The sequence below is a fragment of the Rhinolophus sinicus genome, linkage group LG01 (assembly GCF_036562045.2).
Source record: "Rhinolophus sinicus isolate RSC01 linkage group LG01, ASM3656204v1, whole genome shotgun sequence".
Classification (NCBI taxonomy): Eukaryota; Metazoa; Chordata; class Mammalia; order Chiroptera; family Rhinolophidae; genus Rhinolophus; species Rhinolophus sinicus.
In genome coordinates, this window is record NC_133751.1 from 203,877,868 (window position 1) to 203,897,854 (window position 19,987).

Here is a 19,987-nt window from a genome sequence, read left to right on the forward strand (position 1 = left end):
AACAGGATACTGGGTGCATAGGTAAAAGCAGGCTTACCACGCGCCAGGCGCAGTGCTAACTGCATTACACAGGTTATACCTTTGAATCCTCCTAACAGCCCCGTGAGGTAGGTATCATTACGGTCCCCATTTTACAGATTTGAGACTTCAGGAGGTTGTCACTCCTCCACAGTCACGGAGCTACTATGTGAAGAGCGGACCCCACTTCTGCTTGTAAACTGAGTAGATGAAGAAAAGGGAAGCAGATCAAGAAAGAAAACATAAAAGGGGTAAAGGAGAAGGAAACTTCAGCAGGCGGGCGGAGCGGCCCCTTTCCGGTCCGCTTTCCAACCAGGGCTGAGCCACCAGTGAGGCCCCAACGCCTCCCAGCGGCCGCCACTCAGCCCGCAGTGCTTCCGGCCTCGGGAGGGCGTCATTAACGAGTGCCCTGCGTCGGCGCAGGTCACGTGTGTGCGTGGGGAGTAAGACGTCGGGTGAGGAGGCGGGCCTTCCGGCCCTAGTCAAAACCATTTCCGGCAGGAGCCGGAAGACCCTTCCGGATGGCGTCGGGGGCGGCCTGTGCGTGGAGGTGAGCTGTGGGGCCGCCGGCCTTCCAGCGCCTGCTGGTCTCCTCATGTTGCGGGCCGCGGCCGCCAGTCCCCGCTCGGATCGGCGATACTGAAGCGCCCGGGCAGCGCGCAATATGTCGTCGGGTCTCCGCGCCGCCGACTTCCCCCGCTGGAAGCGCCACATCTCGGAGGAGCTGAGGCGCCGGGATCGGCTGCAGAGGCAGGCGTTCGAGGAGATCATTCTGCAGTGTAAGCGGCGAGCGGTGCCCGGGAGCGGACGGGCAGACGGGTCCTGCAGGGGCGCGAGGGGCGCCAGCGAGAACCGGAGGCTGCGCCCCCGGCGCGGGCCGCCCGCTCGGCTTGCAGCCTCCCGGGATCCCCGGGCCCTCGGACGCCCCCTACCTTTTGAGATCTTTTCCTCTTTCTTCCACTTGATGTTCGGGTGTAACTGTGGGGCGTTTTCTCTACTAAATTGTGGGCAGGCACCGTGTACGTTTGTCTGTAAATCCCAGCAGCTCGCACAGTGCTTGTTGTGTCAATAGACAGGCTCCAGCCACGTCCTGTTTCGGGCTTCGTGTTATTGAAACGGGCGCTGACTAGGCAGTAACTCGCGCCATTGACGTCGTTTTGTGAGTATAATGAAGTGAAGTGGCCTTTGATTCCTCAGACCGCTTGGCCTTATTCCACCTTGCTATTCTTTGACACATTTTGAGTCTTAACGTGCTTTTCAGGTGGGACGTCATAGTCTTTACTGTTACGAAAACTTCACTATGGAAGAGGTGGTTGTCTCCCTCCCGCCCCCACTGCAGTTTGAGCGCAAAAATGTCTGTGCCCCTAGATGCATTCGAAAGAGCATTTCCTAGCCACCCCCTTCCCTGACTGTACCATAAGGTCACACGCTTGGGATAAGAAATGGGCACTTTTCGGTCCTGTGGCTCCACCCCTTGAGGTAAGCATGACAGCAGTCTCTTGAGTTACGTTGATTGATGAGATTCATAGTAATAGTTGCCCTTGATTGAATTTTGGTTGTGCTAAGTCAGTGGTTCTCAATGCTACCTGCTATTAGAATCATTAGGGATCTTTTAAAAATGACACAGCCCAGACCACCTCTGCGGCAGTACACAGGGGTGCGACACGGGTATTGGTATTTTTTGATGCTCCCCAAGTAACTGTTATGTGCAAATTAAGTTTGAGTGCTGGGGTAAATATTTGGCGTGTATTATTTCACGTTATCTTCCTGAAAATTCTATGAAGCGGGTCCTGCTGTTGCCCTTTTTACCCAGGAAGCTAAGAGAGATGAAGTAACTTCTCCGCGAGGCACAGCCGATTAATGGTGGGGTCTGGATTGGAACACAGACTTGATGGCTCGTGACTTTTGCATTTGCTTTTCTCTTTGGGTCCCCCAAGAAATGGCCCTCCTTCGCTTTGGCTGAGCCCATCCTCTTACAAGGCTGGGAAGAAACGGGAGATGATGCGCCACTGTTGTGGCTAATGCCTTATGTGCTCAAAGCAGGCCAGGCCAGTGCTATTCCAGAAAGCCAGGAGTACAGGCCACCCCTCTTACTCAAGTGCTATCCCTTCACAGGTTACTTAAATTCAGGTCTGCAGGTGTTTATTGAATGCTTGTTCTTTAAAAGCTAGTACGTATTGAAAGTCAAATTGGGTTGGAGGTGTGACTCGGCCCCTTACTAACCTTTCCACTTGGCTGCTTTCTGAGTCTGGTTTGCTGCATCTATAAAATGGGGATGAAGCGTGCTCTGCCTGCCTCATAAGAACAGGGCCGTGCATGTAAGTGCTTTGGAAGCCCTCTACGTAATAAGAGTCTGTAAATGGCAGGTGCTTGTAATAGCATTGGCACAATTTGAATGTTTTTCTGCACTTTGAAAATGGACATCTTGACGGGGTGGGAGAATGAAGGAGAAAAATCGGAAGGGAAGATCGGTCCTAGAGAGGGAACACATCTTGAAAGAGCTGTGGTGAGTAGTGCGTACCTGACGGGCTGGGAGAGGGACCTGGGGTGAGAGGCAGAGAGAGGGCAGGAGAGGAAGGCCATCTTTGCCTGGTAAAATCTTTTCTTTAAGCCAGGGATTGCCATTTGGGAGATCACTTCCGGTTTGACTGTGGAACACCCATGCCTCCTGCCAGCCTTCCTAGTTAAGTTCTGACTATCAGCCCACAGTTCCTTCTCAGTCCCTGCCTCTGAGCCTGAAGAGAAAGATGAAAAGAGGTCGTGGGGTCAGGGGACACCTTCCTACTGTCTCCATCCTTCTCTTTAGTGAGAGGAACTTTTAGGAAGGATCCCTCTTACTGCCTCATGTCCTTTGAAAGACCTAGTACTATCACAGAGCATCCAGTTCCGATGTAACATTTGGAAGATCTTATTAGAGCCCTTTGACACGGGTGAATATCCAAGGTTGGAGCCACTTCCCTGTTCTGGGCTAATTCATTAAATAGATGAAGAGAGTGTTTCTGTTTCTGCCCAGGAATCCCATTTTCAGATCATCAAGACTCTTTAAGAGAAGTAAGCTCTTCTAACAGGAACAGTCACTAGCGTAAACCTATTAAAATTTTGTTCTTGAGCAGTTCTCATCTCAGGCTTTTAGGGTCACTTTCTTGTTCTGCTTAGTGTATCCCCCACATCTGATCTAGCTGGCCCCCTTTTTTGCCTGTCATTCTTCACTACATGTCATTTTTAGCCCTGGCTTTTCTTTTGAATTCCTGCACTATGCTCCCTGTCACATTTATTACATCAGAAAGAGCTCATTTTCTCCCGTAAGCTCGCTGTTGCTGTGTTCACTGACACATTAGCATCTTCCACTCAGTTGCCTGGGCAAGGAAGGAACCTCAGAATGATCTTTAACTTCTTACTAATAAATATCTGGTCGCGTCACTGCCTGCTTTTAAAATCAGTTATTTCACCAGTGCCAGTAAGAAAAGGTCTGAATTTCTCATCATGCCCGTTCACGTGTTGGCTCAGACAACTCTGCTAGTCCTCCTTCCTGGACTGTGTCGTCTTCACCTGTGAAGCCATCAGAGCAAAGGAGAAAAGGGTCGCTCTTCCTTTTTATACTTGATTCCCCCTCCCCATTACACTTGAGTTCCTCGGGGTCAGGGGCCCTCATTTGTATTTGTATCCCCTGTGCCTGATCTAAAAAACACATTTCCAAATGTAATGATAAGGTAAAGTTCTGTATTCCTTAGAGGTGCGTAGCATTTCATTTTTTCATTGTGTTTTGGTATGTTTCTTACCCCTTGCTCCTGAGGTAGAAATAGGTACCTTGTGGGAGTAGAAAGCATTTTCAACTATTAATTGGGGGGACATTCTTTTTTCTTAAAAAAAAATTGCCCAACAGTTTAATAAATGTGTATGTATAGATATAATAGATTACTTATAGATTATAATATGTGTAATACATCACGTATAGATTATAATAGATACATAGATATAGTAGATTATAAAGTCATTTATACTAAGGTTGTGAAATAAATATGGATTGATAATAGGGAGACATTCTTGCAGGATCGTTTCCACAGGTTCCTGGCTGGGCTGTCCTTGCTTAGGCCCAGAAGCATCTAAGCAGTGTGTGCCCCTGGATTTTGGATGACTGCTGTAATCAGTGACAAAGTACAGTACCGGGTAACTTTGATACCTGATAAAAGTGAAACATACCCAGTTGTCTTCTGGGTATTTATTTATTTTTTTGGTCCAAATCTTTGTAAGACATTAAGTAGCAATAAAGTATACGTAAATTATAATAAATAACTGGATTTCTCTCTCTCTCTCTTTTTTTTTTTTGGATAGATAACAAGTTGCTGGAAAAGTCAGATCTTCATTCAGTGCTGGCCCAGAAGCTACAAGCTGAAAAGCCGGACATACCAAACAGGCATGAGATAAGGTATTTTGGAACTATCTTGCATTATTTGTGTCTCCTCCTTAATTGAAATTTGTCTCAGTTCAGTTGTCACGTCTCTAATTTAGAAGCAAACCAAGTACCGTTTCTGTGTTCCAGTTTTTGTCAGCTCCTTTCAAATAAGAACTTCTGAAGCCAAATAACTGAAATCATGTTTTTAAAGGTACTTACCTACCGACCTAGAAGGGTTATCATTAGTAAGAGGCTAGAGAAATTGCTTGAGGTGGGTACCTAGGCCAGTTCCTCCTCCAGCCTATCAGAGTTCCGTTTTCTAGATAATCAGACAAGTAAGCATTCTTGAGCGGATTTACACAGATCTTGTTAATACAGGATTGCCGTACAATACAGGTCTGTTTGATCCTTTTTTCAGTTCAGTGTTTTTCAACATATTTTAGTAAATTATGAAATTAAACTAGCAGATTGCAATAAGCCTTGTTTTAAAGAAAGATTAGAAAAAAACCTGCATTTTAGTAGGAAGAGTAAGTATTGTCTTGTTAAATATGCACGTATGTGTTCACTGTGGGGGATGATGTGTTTACTTGGATTATTCTTATAAAATATTTCTTGTTGAGAGGCATGGTTCAAAAAACCTCAAAGCCATACTTCACAGAGTAACTTAAATGGCGTCATTCTAGAGTCTTATTGTCTCCTTTTTCCATATGTTCATGTTTGTATATTAAATTTGATTGCTTGTATCAGAACAGTACCCTTGCTCTGAAATCCATTCTTATTTGCATATCAGTTAACACTTAGCAATTTTAATAACAAAGTTGACAGTAATTTAGGGCTTTAAAAATCCCAGAATGCTAGGTGTAGATTAAGTTCTTTACTCCTATAGCTGAATCTTCTGTGAAACTGCCTGCCATCCATGTTTCCTCAGCTGGCGGATGGCCTCCTGGCAGACCAGAGCTCCATCCTTGCTTAATAACAGTCCAGGAGACGGTACCTGGCTGTGGCCCTGGAAGGCCTTCGGTAGTGTTGAAGTTATCGTAGTGCTGTGGCCTATTTTAGGTGTAGAGAATGCCATTTCACCTTTGTTTAAAATGTTTTTATTTCTACCAGGCTACACTCTTGGTGACTGTATTCTATATCCTTTATCTGTTAGTCAAACTCATCTACTTGGAAAGGTGTTTATTATAAGTAAATATACGACAATTTTGGTTGAATATCACTGCGGTGCTAGTGTGATTGGAGGTGCTTCCTTCCCCACAAACTCATGTCCGTATCAGGCCTCTCCTCCTGACTGCCTCATTTCTATTAATGGCATGTTATTTTCCACCAGTCATCTGTGAGTCCCTTTTCCCTCGGTACCCTGTCCCTCCCCATGTACAGTCGGTCACCCAGGCCTGTTGATTCCTGGCCCACAGCCCTTGTGCATCTGTCCCTTGGTTTACATTTATTTTACCACTCCCTTCGTTTCTTCTGTGTCCTTTCATTCCTGGACTGTGGAAGGAATCTTCTGCACTCGATGTCTGCCTGCGGCCTGGGTCAGGCGTTAGGGAGGCAGAGCTGACTAAGCCCGAGTCCCTGCTCTTTAGGAACTGTCTATGGGGGCGACCAGTTGAGGGGGTGTTTGCTAGTGTGGTAAGTGTGGGCACAGAAGATGGCTATGTAGGTGGTTTTCTTTAAAAAAAAAAATTTTTTAACTGAGTAAATTTGAAGATGTAACTGGATTTATTAAGCAATTCATCAATCAGGCAGCATCCCATCTAGCAACTAGAAGGGGTTATACAGAATGGAAGGGTTTTTCAGGAAGAAGAGTTGGGTAGGAGAGTTATTAACAAAAGAAAAAAAACGGTTGTTACCAAGGGTTTTTCTCATGTAGATGACCTCTTTTCTATGGGAGGAGGGAGGAAATGGAGAGGGCCCACGTGACAGATTACTTCATTGGTGTTGACTAGCATCTTCCAGACTGGTTGGTTATGTTTCGGGCAGATTATTTTTGTTTTTTGTTAACTTTTTTAAAAATTAGTTTCAGGTGTACAAAACAATGTACTAGTTAAATATTTATCATTTATATCCCTCACACAGTGATACCCCTCCTCCCATCTAGTTCCCCTCTGACATCGCACAGTCACTACATTTCCACTGCCTCTATTTCTAATGCTGTACTCCGCTTGTAACTATATATATCTATAAAATTGTAGTTGACATTCATTATTGTTCAGCTTCAGCTTCGGGTGTACAGTGCAGTGATCAGTATGTTTTAACTGCAGTTAAATCAGGTATTAAACTAGGTTTGGTGTCATGGGCTTTTAGCACAAGCCACACCATTTTGGGCCTGTGGTTTTTTTGTTTTAACAGTTTCCTTTTCCTTCCTTCTGTCTCTAAGTCCTGCCTATCTTATTCTAATTAATCTTAAAACACACTGTGTTTAAAAAGCTTTATCTATATCACTTATCTGACTTCCCTCTTAAGTGTTTTAATCCCTTTGCTTACCGTTTCCCCGAAAATAAGACCTAGCCAGCCAATCAGCTCTAATGCGTCTTTTGGAGCAAAAATGACTATAAGACCCAGTATTACATTATATGTGTGTGTGTGTGTGTGTGTGTGTGTGTGTGTGTGTATACACATATATATATTATATTATGTATTATATTATATTATGTTATACCTGGTCTTATAGTAAAATAAGACCGGGTCTTATATTAATTTTTGCTCCAAAAGACGCATTACATTAGAGCTGATTGTCCGGCTAGGTCTTAATTTCAGGGAAATATGGTACTAAATAAAATTAAACTCTTGAGCCTGGAAACAGTGGATTCTGATAGTTTTCTAGGTATGCTTCCTGGACAGCAGCTTCTGGGAAATTGTTACAAATGGAAAGTATCGGGCCCAACTGCAGACCTACTGTTTCAGGAACTCGGGGAGTGGGCCCAGTAACCTGTTTTAAGAAACCCTTTAGGTGGTTCTGATGACCTGGAACTGTTGAAAACCCCGTGTCAGATCCTGAGAGCCTGCTGGAAACGCAGGCGATGGGCTCTGTCTCGGGCCTACTGTAGCAGTCTGCGTGGGGCCCAGGAATTGGAATTTAAGCATGCCGTTTAGGCGATTCTCTTGTCTACCTAGTGAAGCTCCACTGGGGGGATGTTGCAAAGAGTTTGAAATAAAAATGGAAGCGCCTTAGTCTCCTGAAGCTCTTGTAGAATGCCAGCTCCTTTTCTGAAGGGACTAGCCTTGCATATTCTACATTGCTTTGCATTAAAATAAGAAGATTTGATAAAAAATACTTTTTAATCCCCATATGCAGTTAGTCACCCAGGCCTGTTGATTGTTCTGCCTAATTTAGGATGGTTTCCTGTGAGGTGCGATCCACTTTCTCATCGCTTGGCTTCTACTCTGTGTGCTAAGATTGGGGAAGCACAGGCTGCCTCCAAGGCTGGGGTATTAGTCTGTGCTTGAACGTGTAATAAAAACACTTTTGGAGATGGAAGGTGGGATCAGGAGGGAGCGTCATGCTGCCCCCCTTTGCCCTCTTTTATTTCATTATCGGTCTTGGAGGAGGCAGTTCTCCCCCTCTCTTCAGGTGGGGGCATCCTGGTTTTCCAGCTTTCTTCCTTTTCCCCGTCTATGTGCTTTTCCTGGGCGATAGTTTCAGCTACTCGCTATAGTCCGATAATTCACGTCTGTGGCTCCAGCCAAGACCTCTGTCCTGAACTATAAATCCACTGTTCTAGTCACTTACTGCTATTTCTGAGATGGTCTGCAGGCACCTGCAGAGTTCCCCAAACTACATTGATTCTCAAAGCAATCTGAACTCAATCCTGCGGTTTCAGATACATCTGTCTGCTTACAGCTTCTACATGTCTTCCTCCAGCTTGTACCTCTTTTCTTGAAGTTCAGGCTCTAATACCCAGTTTCCACTCAACATACCCACGTGGATGTCCAAACCGAACTCTTCAGCCCTCCCCCACACCTTGTGCTCCCGTAGTCCTTCCCATCTTAGTAGGTGACGCCTGCATTTTCTCAGTTGCTCAGGTCAAAAACCTTGGAGTCATCTCGCATACCCCACATCCAATGCAAAGGCAGATCCTATCATCTCGCTTCAGAATGGATGTAGCTAGGACCTGACCGCATCTCAGCACCTCCACTGCTGCCGTCTTAGCTGCACTGTCTCGAGCAGGAACTGTATATTAATTTCTAGCTGGTCTCCAGTTTCTACCCTCGACCCCCAACCCCTGCAGTCTGCTCTCCAACCAGCAACTATAGTGATGCTTTTAAAACAAGTCTTTCCTCTGCTGAAAATCCTCCAATGGCTTCCAGTCACATCTAGTAAAAGCTTTGCATGACCGCCCCACTTCCTCTGACCCGTCCGCCTCCTGTACCTGCTACATCTTGGGCTCCAGTCCTGCTGTCCCCTGAGTACACCATCTGTGTCACCTCCGCGAGGCCTTTCCAACACTTGCTGTTCCCTCTGCTCAGGAGGGCCCAGCCCCCGGGGGCTGCATGGCTCGTTCCTCACCTCCTTCCCGGCTTCAGTCGTGTGTGACCTCCCTGAGCAGCCTCTTTAATTACATGCATAGAACAGGACCCGCCACTCTGTTCCCTGCCTTACCTGCTTCGATTTTCTTCACAGCACATCTGACCTCCTGGCTTCATACGGTTGCTTGTTTGGTGTCTGTCTGCTCGTAACTGATCGTCAGCTTTATGTGCACCGCCTTCTCCCAGCTCCAAGAGCAGGGCCTGGCACGTGGCTGGCGCTCACGTGCTGGTCCGCGAGGGGCCGTCTTACCTCCTCCGTGTTTACCTAAACTTCATTCTGGAGCCTACCCTTTATTCAAGTGGCTCATGTCTCCTGCTTTCTACTTCATGCTTTATTGGCTGTGTTGCCGTGTACAGGTTTGAAATTTGGAAGTTACTGTTTCACTGCCTGATTAAAGGGGCTTGGGTCTGATTTTTTTTTTCTGTCTCTTTCCTTTTCATTCTCACCTGCCTGGTTTGGGGGTTTAGTCCTGGACATGATGGTGCGTGGAATGAGAGTCAGCTACAAGAAATGGCCCAGCTAAGGATGAAACACCAGGAAGAACTGACTGAATTGCACAAGAAACGTGGGGAGGTAAAGATAACTGCCCTCCTCGCCTGTCTTCCGCTCTGTGTGGGTCTTAGGGTAGGGAGGACGGGCGGGCAGGACTTCCGCTGGAATTTGCAGCCGTTCTGGCTACATGTGGCATCACCAGCTCTATGGTCTCTGCCTCCATCAGCAGCGGGGCCTGCCATTGACATCACTACCCCGTCGTCATGTTCCAAGATGGCATGAAAGGTACAGGTGGAGAAACTTTAAAGGAAAGAAGCCCGCTGTTTGGTCCATTGAAGGCCTTACTAACACCTTCACAAAGCTTTTGAGAGAACTCAGAGGCGGACGAGAGGAAGGGGGTGGAGCAAAGGAGAAACGGGTAAAGGGGTTCCGTTTTATGGTGACCGGTGGAAACTAGCCTTGCTGGTGAGCACAGCGCAGCACATACACTTGTCAGATTACATCTAATGTCGTACACCTGAAACTTCTATAATGTCATACACCAGTGTTACCTCAATACAGAAATTAAAAAAAAAAAAAAAAAAACTTTTGAGAGTGAACCCTGCTGTTTGAGGAAAAAATCGTTACAACCAAGTCCTGGGCTGTATTTACTCTGGATAGTGATGTAATAGCAAATTATGAAAAAATGTATTTTACAAATCAGCTGAATTGATCATTTTATCAGCTGAGGAGCCTGCAAAGGTAGCCGGGTGGAGGGGTAGACAGGTGCCCCCAGCAGGACCTGGCCATCTGGAACTTTTCTCATCCATGCAAGGCTGCCTTCGGCGGGGCCCAGCGCACCCCCCACAGGCCCTTTAGCTCCTCTCTGCCACCTCGCTTGTTTCTTCTTGCCGTGGCCCAAGCCTGCAGGCACCTTTCCTTAAAGATTAAAACCACTGTTAGTTTTTAGCTGGGGTTCTGAAAGCTCGCGTTTATGAACGTGTCCTTCTTCCCCCCAGTTGGCTCAGTTGGTGATTGACCTGAATAACCGAATGCAGCAGAAGGACAGGGAGATGCAGACGAATGAAGCAAAGTGAGTAGAGAGGACACCTCCTTGGGGACTTGCGTGGGGTCTCTCACTCACTGTGCGCCCATGAGCAGGGCCAGTGTGATCGGTGGGCTCAGCGAGAGCTGAATCTTTGTGCATGCGTAGCCTGGGATCTAACCTGTGCAAAGGGTGGAAGAGGCAAGAACAGTGCCCTCAGTCTTGCAGGTTCCCAGCAGACCCCTGGGAAGTAACCTTGGCCCTGGCTAGTGTCCGCAGGCGTTCAGAGTTCTCCCCGTGGCCTCTGCATGTGGGAGCTGGTATCTTCTGTGGTGGGGATGGGGCGAAGATACCAAGTGTGTGGCCCTTGGGAACAGGGGTGAGTTTGGGGGCGGGATTATTCTTGATCAGGGAGAAGATAAAGTGGGAACTCCAAATCTAGGACCTTTGAGCTGGAGGGAGCCTGGGTTTTTCTGTACCTTTTTCCTTAATATGCAGAAAGGGATCCTGAAAGGCTTGGAAAGGTGGAAGGCTTGCTCAGGAATTCTGCTCAGTAATAGAGCTGATGGAATGAAGACACAGGATTTCCAGCCTCCTTTTAAGCCCCCGTTAACCACTGCATTTAAGCACCGAAAGTTCCCCCTTTTTTCAAATCCTGCTCTTCTGAAACGGGCTTTATCTAGTCATTTGTAGTCTAGATGACTTGCACCCTAGGTGCATTCTCTCCTAATGGGGTTGCCCAGTGGGGCTGGGCTCGGCTAAGTGAGGGGCAGTAACCAGGAAGTCTGCCGCGTGGTACCTGGTATGATGGCCGAGGTCATTGCTGGTGCCCGGGCTGACACAGCTCGAGCTCCTGGCCAGGTACTGTGGCCCCGGTGCAGGGCTCCTCCTGCACGGCACCATTCCTCCTGCATGTCATGCTTTCAGAATTGCAGAATGCTTGCAGACGATCTCTGACCTGGAGACAGAGTGCCAAGAACTACGCAGTAAGCTGCAGGACCTTGAGCGAGCCAACCAGACCCTGAAGGATGAATATGATGCCCTGCAGATCACTTTCACTGCCTTGGAGGAGAAGCTGAGGAAGACTTCGGAGGAGAACCAGGAGCTGGTCACCAGGTGGATGGCCGAGAAAGCCCAGGAAGCCAATCGCCTCAATGCAGAGAATGAAAAGGATTCAAGGTGGGAGATCAGTCCGCAGTTGGTGGTTTCCTTTTCTTGTAAAGTAGAGCCCAGGTCTATGAAAAGAAACAAACCTGGCAGCTCTAACCACGGGGTGAGGAGAGGGGGCGAAGCGGAAAACACTTAACACAATTAGAAATGGTGATGGTGGATATAGAGATCTGCGTTTATAAGAACACTTTTGCAGCTGGGCAAGCCCATACTATTTTAGCCAGTGAATTCTTTCAGTGTTTTGGGGAGAAAAGCTAACTCTTGAGCAGTGTAAATTAAACCAGAATTAGAATAAGATTGAAATTCCTCCCACCCAGCCACCCCCATTTTTATAAAATTATTCAGACCCATACCAAAAATTCTGATACAAGAAGACAATAGTCCACCCTCACACGCATACAGGTGTGAAATTCCTAAATTAGATTCATTGGTACTTTTTAAAAAATTCACTGAGGCCCCACAACAGGAAAGCCTCCCCCCACCCCCGACACTAGGGATAGTCTCAGTGGAGGGAAATTTTGTGATGAAAATCCCCGAGGCTGTACCTTCATGGTGAGGGTCTACTGTGCTACATGCACGCCCATCAAAACTGGGAAAAGAAGAAGGAAGGGCCCTCTCTCAACTGAGTGACGTTTTGGCCATCCAGCCGGCAAGGACAGCGAATGCAGGGCCTCTACAGAGAAGTTGGGGGCAGTTTGTGGTTACCCACCTAGAAAAACCTAAGCAAATTGGTTGAGAAACTAGTAATAAGAGTTCAACAGAGATTAGAACATGATTTTAAATCCCCACGTCAGTAGTTTAGAATTTGAAAAGATTATTGCAGTTAACCTAAGAAAATGAATGAAAATAATGAGGCTTAATAATGAGCACTAACCCTACCAAATAACATACCAAATAGGTTTCAAAGTCTGTATAAAAACTGAAACCATAAGGTAGAAGTAAGAAAATGTGACTGTCTGCTGTTTTACTTTATGAAAAATTCCTAAATACAAGTACTGGAGAACTTTCTAAATATTGAAAGGAATAGAAATAAGGAGGGAGTATAAAATTTTTGTTTCTCAACATCAGAGAACACTAGAACAGTCAACGAGGATGTGCTCTTGTCAAATCAGTATTTTCAATGCAGAGTCTGTAAGGAATAGGTGAGCACTCAGACAGATGGACGGAAAGCATAGGTAGTTCATAAAAGAAGTGGATGTGGGCAGTAAATTGGCAAAAAGGGTTGGGAGGGAGATGAAAAGGGGGCCCATAGAAAGCCTGTTTCTAAGCTGGAAGGGTACTTGGGAGAGACTGGGAGCCTAAAACTTCCACTTGTTGGACTTGAACTTAAGGAAGTCATGAGACTTGTTCTCAGATACTATTTTGTGGGTTTTTTGTTTTTTTTAAATTTTATTGGGGAATATTGGGAGGGCCCATCAGCTCCAAGTACTTGCCCTTCGATCTAGTTGTGGAGGGCGCAGCTCAGCTCCAAGTACAGTCGCCGTTTTCAATCTTTAGTTGCAGGGGGCGCAGCTCACCATCCCATGCAGGAATCGAACCGGCAGCCCTGTTGTTCAGACCCGTGCTCTCACCAACTGAGCCACCCGGCTGTCCCTACAGATACTATTTTGTGATAGCACGTTATTCATAGGGGTGAAAAATTAGCAGTATATCGCTCAAGGGATAAATTGTGATGTTTTCATACAGTGGCATTTTACAATGTCATTTACAAATAGATGTTTTAAAGATTTACTGACATGAGAAAACGCATAAAATTAACAACTGAAAATAGCATAGACATTCTTTTTACACAGCGTGATCCAAATTTTGAATAAATTAGAAGGAAGGGATTATATTATAATATTTCATTTGACTGGTCTGATACGGTTCTTGTTTTCTTTTTACTTTTCTATGTTTTCTAACTTGCTCAAGTTTCTACTGTATTAAGAAAAAATGAGCTGTCCTTTTTATATTCTTCCTGTCTCGTGGTTACTTTAAAATAGCTTGACTTATGCCATGGTGCTCTTAGGCAGCTTAAGGGTAGTGAAGACACCGAAGGTACCGGAAGTTGTCATGCTGCCTGTGGAGAACCTGCTGGAGGGAGAGTGGGCAGGCCTGTGCTTACGCTGAGAAGAGCCCTGCAGCCTCCCAGTGCACAGGAGAATTCACACTCTTCCGCAGGAAAATGGGCTGTGAGGCACCATGTCTGCTTTTGTTCCTTCCTCTGGAATGTTCTCCTGGGGATGTGCAGTGGATGTGTCACCATCTGATTGCATATGTGGGGTCTGGGGATTCTTTCCATTCCTTTCCTCAGGTAGTTCCTCCACTGCAGAAGCTTTCCGCTTCCTGCCAGTCCCCCACCTCCTAGCAGCTTTTGGTTATCTGGGTCACAGCGTGGCATACTGTTTTGAAACAGCTGTTTGTGTTCTGCGTCCCTCACGAGGCCAAGGTATGTCCCCAGTCAGGCACGGTGGCTGCTGTGGAATATTTGAACTCGAACGAAGGTCATTTCCTGTGAGCTGTTCTAATAAAGGCTGGGTGCAGCATTTCCTTCTCCGTGACCCCAGGTCTGTCCTTTAACCACACCCACCCGCCGACAGGTCCCTTCCTGTAGAGGAGTGTTACACACCCACACCGAGATGCTGCTTTCCCTCAGAGACAGTTCACAGGGTGTGTATTCCAGCTAGAAGAATTGGTCAAACTGGATTTTTTGTCATTTATCCTGTAAAACTCACTTTTCATCTTCCAGGTATAAAATTAAGATGGTAATACACTTTTTCAACTTACAGCCTCTTCCCTTCCCAAGATTCTGATAATGCCATCTGGGGGACTTTCCCCGTTTTGAGAACTCATTGTGGTAGAAGCTTAAATGCCAGCAGCATTCTTGACGAGCTCAGTGCCGTTTTCCCGAAAATAAGACCTAGCCGGACGATCAGCTCTAATGCGTCTTTGGAGCAAAAATTAATATAAGACCCAGTCTTATAGTAAAATAAGACTTTTTGCTCCAGAGACGCATTAGAGCTGATGGTCCGGCTGGGTCTTATTTTCAGGGAAACGGTAGCAGTGCTAGAGTTCTGGGTCAGGGGCCCTCCACAGAGAGGGTAAAACAGGTGAACTTGTCACAGAAGAGAGAGTGAGGACGAGGTAAAAGTTCGGGGGCGCCTGCATTGAGGACTTGGGAAGGAGAGACAGAAATGGTTCTGAGAGTGGAGGTGACTGTTGACCACGCCGTGGCGTAGACGTCTGTGTCCAGCCCTAGTGAATTGAAACCGTGTACGTTTTGATGGCTTAGGAGTGTCAGTGTCCTCATCTGTAAAATGGGAATAATAGCACTTAACCTCACATCCTTGTTATGAGGATTAAATGAGTTAAAACCTGTAAAATAAAAACAAGCCAGGCACAAGTAAGTTCTAAGTAAATCTTAGCCATTATTCATGCTCTTAGTATGTGAGTGTGAGACTGCTACAGAAAACTAACCCTGGATACACCAGAGGGCCTTTCTCTCCTGAGAGGCCCTGGGTCCCACGGGCAGGTTTCTGCCCTGTGGCTTCACTGGTTTCTCTAGTAACAACCCTCTAGGCTTTGCTCTGAAGTCCTTGGTAATGGGGATCCTCACAGCGTGGGTTTGGGACTTACGGTGTCTTTGCCCCAGGCTGTGTTATTTTGAATGCACTATACATCCAGATGTGTTATCAGAGCGAGTTTGCTGAGAGCCGAAGCGTCATGCTTTCTTTAAGCAGACGTAAATAATGGGCGTTTTCCTTATAGGAGGCGACAGGCCCGGCTGCAGAAGGAGCTCGCAGAAGCAGCAAAGGAACCTCTACCAGTTGAACAGTAAGTGGAGACGTGCCAATCAAACCTGTGCTCTTAGTAATTTGATTCACTCTTTTTAAATAGTTTTTTTTTTCCCTTTATTTTCTGTAAAACACTTTTCTAGAGTGTCAGAAGAAAACTAAAAGATTTAAGGGAGAAAATTAAAAAAACACTCATTACCAAATTAAAAACACTCATTACCTCCCAGAAAGTTCCTGTTTACACTCTTCATGAGCTGTGAGTTCTAACTTCCTGCAGCCCTAACAAATGACAGCCTCACTGTTTTCCTGTTGACACTTTGGTCCATTTTCTACCCCTGATTGTGGCTGCTACAATGTAATGCTGGGCTGCGGTTCTTTCTCTTGCTCTCTTCTTGGTTTATGACTTTAAGTGGAGGTCTGGGCAAAGTTTTGAAGAACAGGTGAAGACGAGGATCTCCTGGAACGAAAGGAATTGAATCAATTTGGAGCTTTTCCTGGTCTGGGATTGGGGTGGATGGTCTTCCCTAAGACTTGAAGCTTTGTTTTGAGAGCGGTGGCTATTTTCATGACTAGATTCCCTTTGTCTCTAGTTCAGGGTGTGTTTCTTTACTACTGAAATATATTCTGAAATATGGCATTAGAATTATGACCCTCTAGTTTTTAAAATGTTGGTTGCTTCCATATTAGTGGAGAGGAGTGGTTTAAATTCAGGAAGGAGTCATCTGCCTGATGGCTTAATTTATAAGAAAACAAAAAGATTCTCACATCAAGCCTTTGCTTTAGATGCAGAGTATGTACATTTCTTCTGTATTCTCAGATGGTGGAAAGTGAATCTCGAGTATATTCCCCAAAACTTCAAAATAAGTAATTGACTCATTATTATGGAAATGAGGTTTTGTTTCTGAAAAATAACAGCATTTGTCCACCCCGTTTGCCAGCATAAACCAGTGACGAGGTGTAACACGATTTAGACAGATCAAGCATCCTGCCCGAGATCGCACAGGGTGGGGCTGAGCTAGGCTGCAGAGCTGGGGGTGTCTGACTGTACAGGCCTGTTCTTCATCTCTGTCCTACGGAGTTTCCGGGGGAAAGGGCATTGGCATCTTTGAAGGGTTTTGATAACCAGTTGCCAACCCCTGCTATTTTCTTGTGGCTCTGGGCCTTTGCACAGTTCCTGGTACGTTTATGACTGTGAAATTCCACCCGAAAGCGTTTACATAGGCTCTGCTGTTCCTGCCAACTCTGCCGTTCTGTCATCGCCCTAGTGTGAACACAAGTGGCTCCCCAAACCATAGCCGTGAAGAAAGCCCAGCCCTGTTCTCTTTCTTCAGGCCATCCTGGCCCAGACTGGGTTCAGCTACACGGAACCTAGACTCAGTAGCCAAGGAAAATAAATTTAGTTTGACTTGGTCAAACTTGCTTGGTAACAAGTTATTAAGTACACATTTACTCAATCCAGATGATTAGTCATGAAAAAATCTTGCTTTCAAGTTCTTATGAATCCAAAAATTAGGTGACAGTCTTGGGTTAGGTATATCCGTTGTATTATTTTACTTCTCCATGAAGATTATAACTCCGTATGTCATTAAGACCAAAATAAGGACTTACCTTCCCCCACCAGGAAAATGGGGAGGAAAGGGAATTCCAGAGGAGCTTTTCATCCAGTGGGATAAACAACCAAGGGGTGTGTGTTCCTCTGACTTGATTATTTCACGTGAAATGTGATTGACAGGTGTCAGAAGCACCAAGTGTTTAACCTTCACACGTAATATAGCCAGAGGGAAAAGTGAATTGTGTTTAGAGTTTGTTTTCCTGTTTTACACTGCAGTAATATTTAGAACTGGGTTCATGCAACCGTTGATTTCATGGTCCTCATAGCAGTGCCTTTTCTTACTCACCTGGCTCTTGTCCCCACATTGCCCTTTTCTTGACTTCGTAGTAGCCCTAACTATCCTCTGTGCCACTCGGCCGTCTCATGGGAACTGGTTTTTGGTGAGTCCAGTCCGGGCGTCTGAGGCCTGGAGCCCTTCACTGCCGGCCCGGCCTCTGCTGGAAGGAGTCTGCCATGGTACTGGTCGTGTGGTTGTGGACTTAATAAGCCGTCATTTCGTGGCTTTCCAAGCGGGAACCTGTTTAGGCCTCAGGCTCAAACGCTCCCGCCTAAGCTTATTTTCAGCTGGAGTTCTGGATTGGATTTGAGGAGATTGAGTGTTTCTGTTAGTGTTGCGCAGAGCGTGGCGGCTTCTTCTTCTCCAGAGAACCCTTGGTTTTTGCAGAACAGGCTCATCGCAGAGCTGCTACTGAGCAGGATCAGACTCGGCCTCTCTCCCTCTTTCCAGGGACGATGACATTGAAGTCATTGTGGATGAAACCTCTGAGCATACCGAGGAGACCTCCCCCATGCGAACCGTCAGCAGAGCGGCCACGTAAGTGCACAGGCCTGGCCGTGACTGGCGCGCACGGCTGTGGCCATGACAGAAGGATGGGTGGGTACACCCACGCCTCCGTGCTGGGACCCCAGCCCCTCTGGCACAGCCACGGGGATCAGTGGGTTCCCGAGTGTCCTCACCTTGCACCTCTACTTCATGGGAGGCGAGCTGTCCCCTGGTGCTGCCACTGGCTGTGAAGGGAGCGGGCGAAAGCATAGTGGCTTCCTAAACGATGGACAGTTCAACCTTGTTATGCGGGGTGATTTTAGATCACACTGTTTAGTTCTTACTTGGGCTCCAGGGTTTGTTTGTTTATTTATTTACTAAGGCAGGACTAAAGGAATGGGGATTGTTTATATAGAGCTGGAAATTGTTAGGTCAGTTAGACATCTAGTGTCATTGTCTAAAGCGTTATTTGCAGGGAAGTTAATTTAATACTAGGGAACTTTATTTCTTTTAAAACTTCGAGACTGGATTTCCCTCCCACCTTGTCATCTGGTGGCTCGTACTGTGATGGGTTTCCTGGCTGGGGTTCGGGGACTCAATGGGAAACATAATCCCAGGTACCCTTTTTTGTGGACTGTTTTTATTGATTGATTATTTGGGCAAAATGTTTCTAAGGTTTAAACCTATCCTCCCCTCCTCTTTAGTAAGCGACTCTCGCAGCCTGCTGGAGGCCTTCTGGATTCTATCACTAATATCTTTGGGTAGGTTAGAAAACCTTCACCTTTCCTTGTTAATATGTGTATAAATATACCTAAGTATATGTACATGATTTATTACCATTTTTTAAACGTACACCAGAATTCAGTGGTGCAGAGTATACAGATGCCGTAATTTCAGCTTTTTCATTTCGCTTCTTCCTTTTCCCTCAACTTCCTTTCTCTTACTCTCGCTGCGTGCTGGTCTCTGGCCTTACCCTTTAGTCTGTCCGAGTCTCCCCTTTTGGGACATCACTCTTCTTCTGATGCTGCCAGGTGAAAATATTATCCACTCTTACCCCGGCATGTGAGGGTGGGTCATTGATAATCAAGCTGATCACTGCTTCACTGCCCTCAGTCATCAAACGCCTGTGCTAACTGGGGCGCTTTGCATGTTCCTAGGAATGCCGCTAGCCCTCCGCGCGGGGCGTTAGGTTGAGCTCTGTACAGCAGTCATGTTCGTCGCTCTTTCTTGGCATGTGTTCGACTCTGCCTTGACCACGGTGTGTGCTGAGGATGATTGTGACTAAGCATACACGCATCTTAAATTGTTTTCTGAGAGGACCAGCGAGCTCCCTGCAAGCTGGCCGGTGCATTACACTGAGAAGATTTTCCTGCAGTGTATCGACGGGGGAAGAGTTCAGGGTTGCTTCTCAGTGTTGAATTCTGGAATCCATGGCTTAGCAAGCAGGAGAGGACGAGTATGTGCTGGCTGTCCTCCCAGTTGTTTGAGTGAGGATGCTTCTGATCTGGTGAATCATTCTGTAGTTTGAAGGGCCTAGGAGGGGGAAGAAGTCATTGATAAAAGATGTCTTGAATCTCTTCTGCGTTCGATGGGCAGTCCTGCCTAATGTTCTCCTTTGTGTTACTTCTTAGGAGGCGCTCTGTCTCTTCCTTTCCAGTTCCCCAGGACAACGTGGATGCTCATCCTGGTTCTAGTAAAGAAGTGAGGGTGCCAACAACTGCACTGTGTGTCTTTGTAAGTATGGTGCCCCCCCCCCCACCAGGCTTCATCCGAGAGCAGCCTGATAATTAAAGGAGGATCCTTTCTCCTCCTGCAGCTGAGCCTGACGTCTTATTTATAGCGGCCTTGACACCTGCTGGCTCTGTCCGCTGGAAGGGATTGACACAGTTTGCTTAGCTTCAGAGGACAGACTTGATTACAGCCATCCTCCGTGATAGAGGACTGGTTGAGAGGATTGCTAGCAGGAGGGATGGATGGGGCGGGCAGAGTGGTTAGCGCTGGTGAGAAATGAGACGTAATTCATGGAATTGCTGTCACCACTTGCTCCAAGGTAGTGAGAGTCTCGTCAGCCGTGTGTTTTGGAGGATCAGTAGGGCAGCTGTTGGCTTCATGATTTATACCCGTATCTGTGTGACTTCTGACCACGCGGTTGGAAGCAGGAGACGGTCCTGGGCAGAAGCCACTTGATACCAGGACTGTCAGCTGGAGTCA

The 19,987-nt window shown here is 46.5% G+C and overlaps 1 protein-coding gene across 3 annotated transcripts in view; it reads left to right on the forward strand.

Moving 5' to 3' along the window:
* The first annotated feature begins 514 nt into the window (after nt 1-514).
* ATG16L1 (autophagy related 16 like 1) overlaps nt 515-19,987 on the forward strand; it is a 37,521-nt gene continuing 18,048 nt past the window's right edge. The window contains exons 1-10 of one of the 3 annotated variants that reach the window (XM_019739763.2): nt 515-797; nt 4,351-4,444; nt 9,410-9,515; nt 10,433-10,506; nt 11,386-11,637; nt 15,376-15,441; nt 17,741-17,827; nt 18,481-18,537; nt 18,757-18,807; nt 19,408-19,510. In XM_019739763.2, the coding sequence (XP_019595322.1) occupies nt 683-797; nt 4,351-4,444; nt 9,410-9,515; nt 10,433-10,506; nt 11,386-11,637; nt 15,376-15,441; nt 17,741-17,827; nt 18,481-18,537; nt 18,757-18,807; nt 19,408-19,510 (1,005 nt within the window). In that variant the 5' untranslated portion in view covers nt 515-682. The remainder of the gene's footprint in view (nt 798-4,350; nt 4,445-9,409; nt 9,516-10,432; nt 10,507-11,385; nt 11,638-15,375; nt 15,442-17,740; nt 17,828-18,480; nt 18,538-18,756; nt 18,808-19,407; nt 19,511-19,987) is intronic. The other 2 variants (XM_019739764.2, XM_019739765.2) reach the window with 2 other exon arrangements.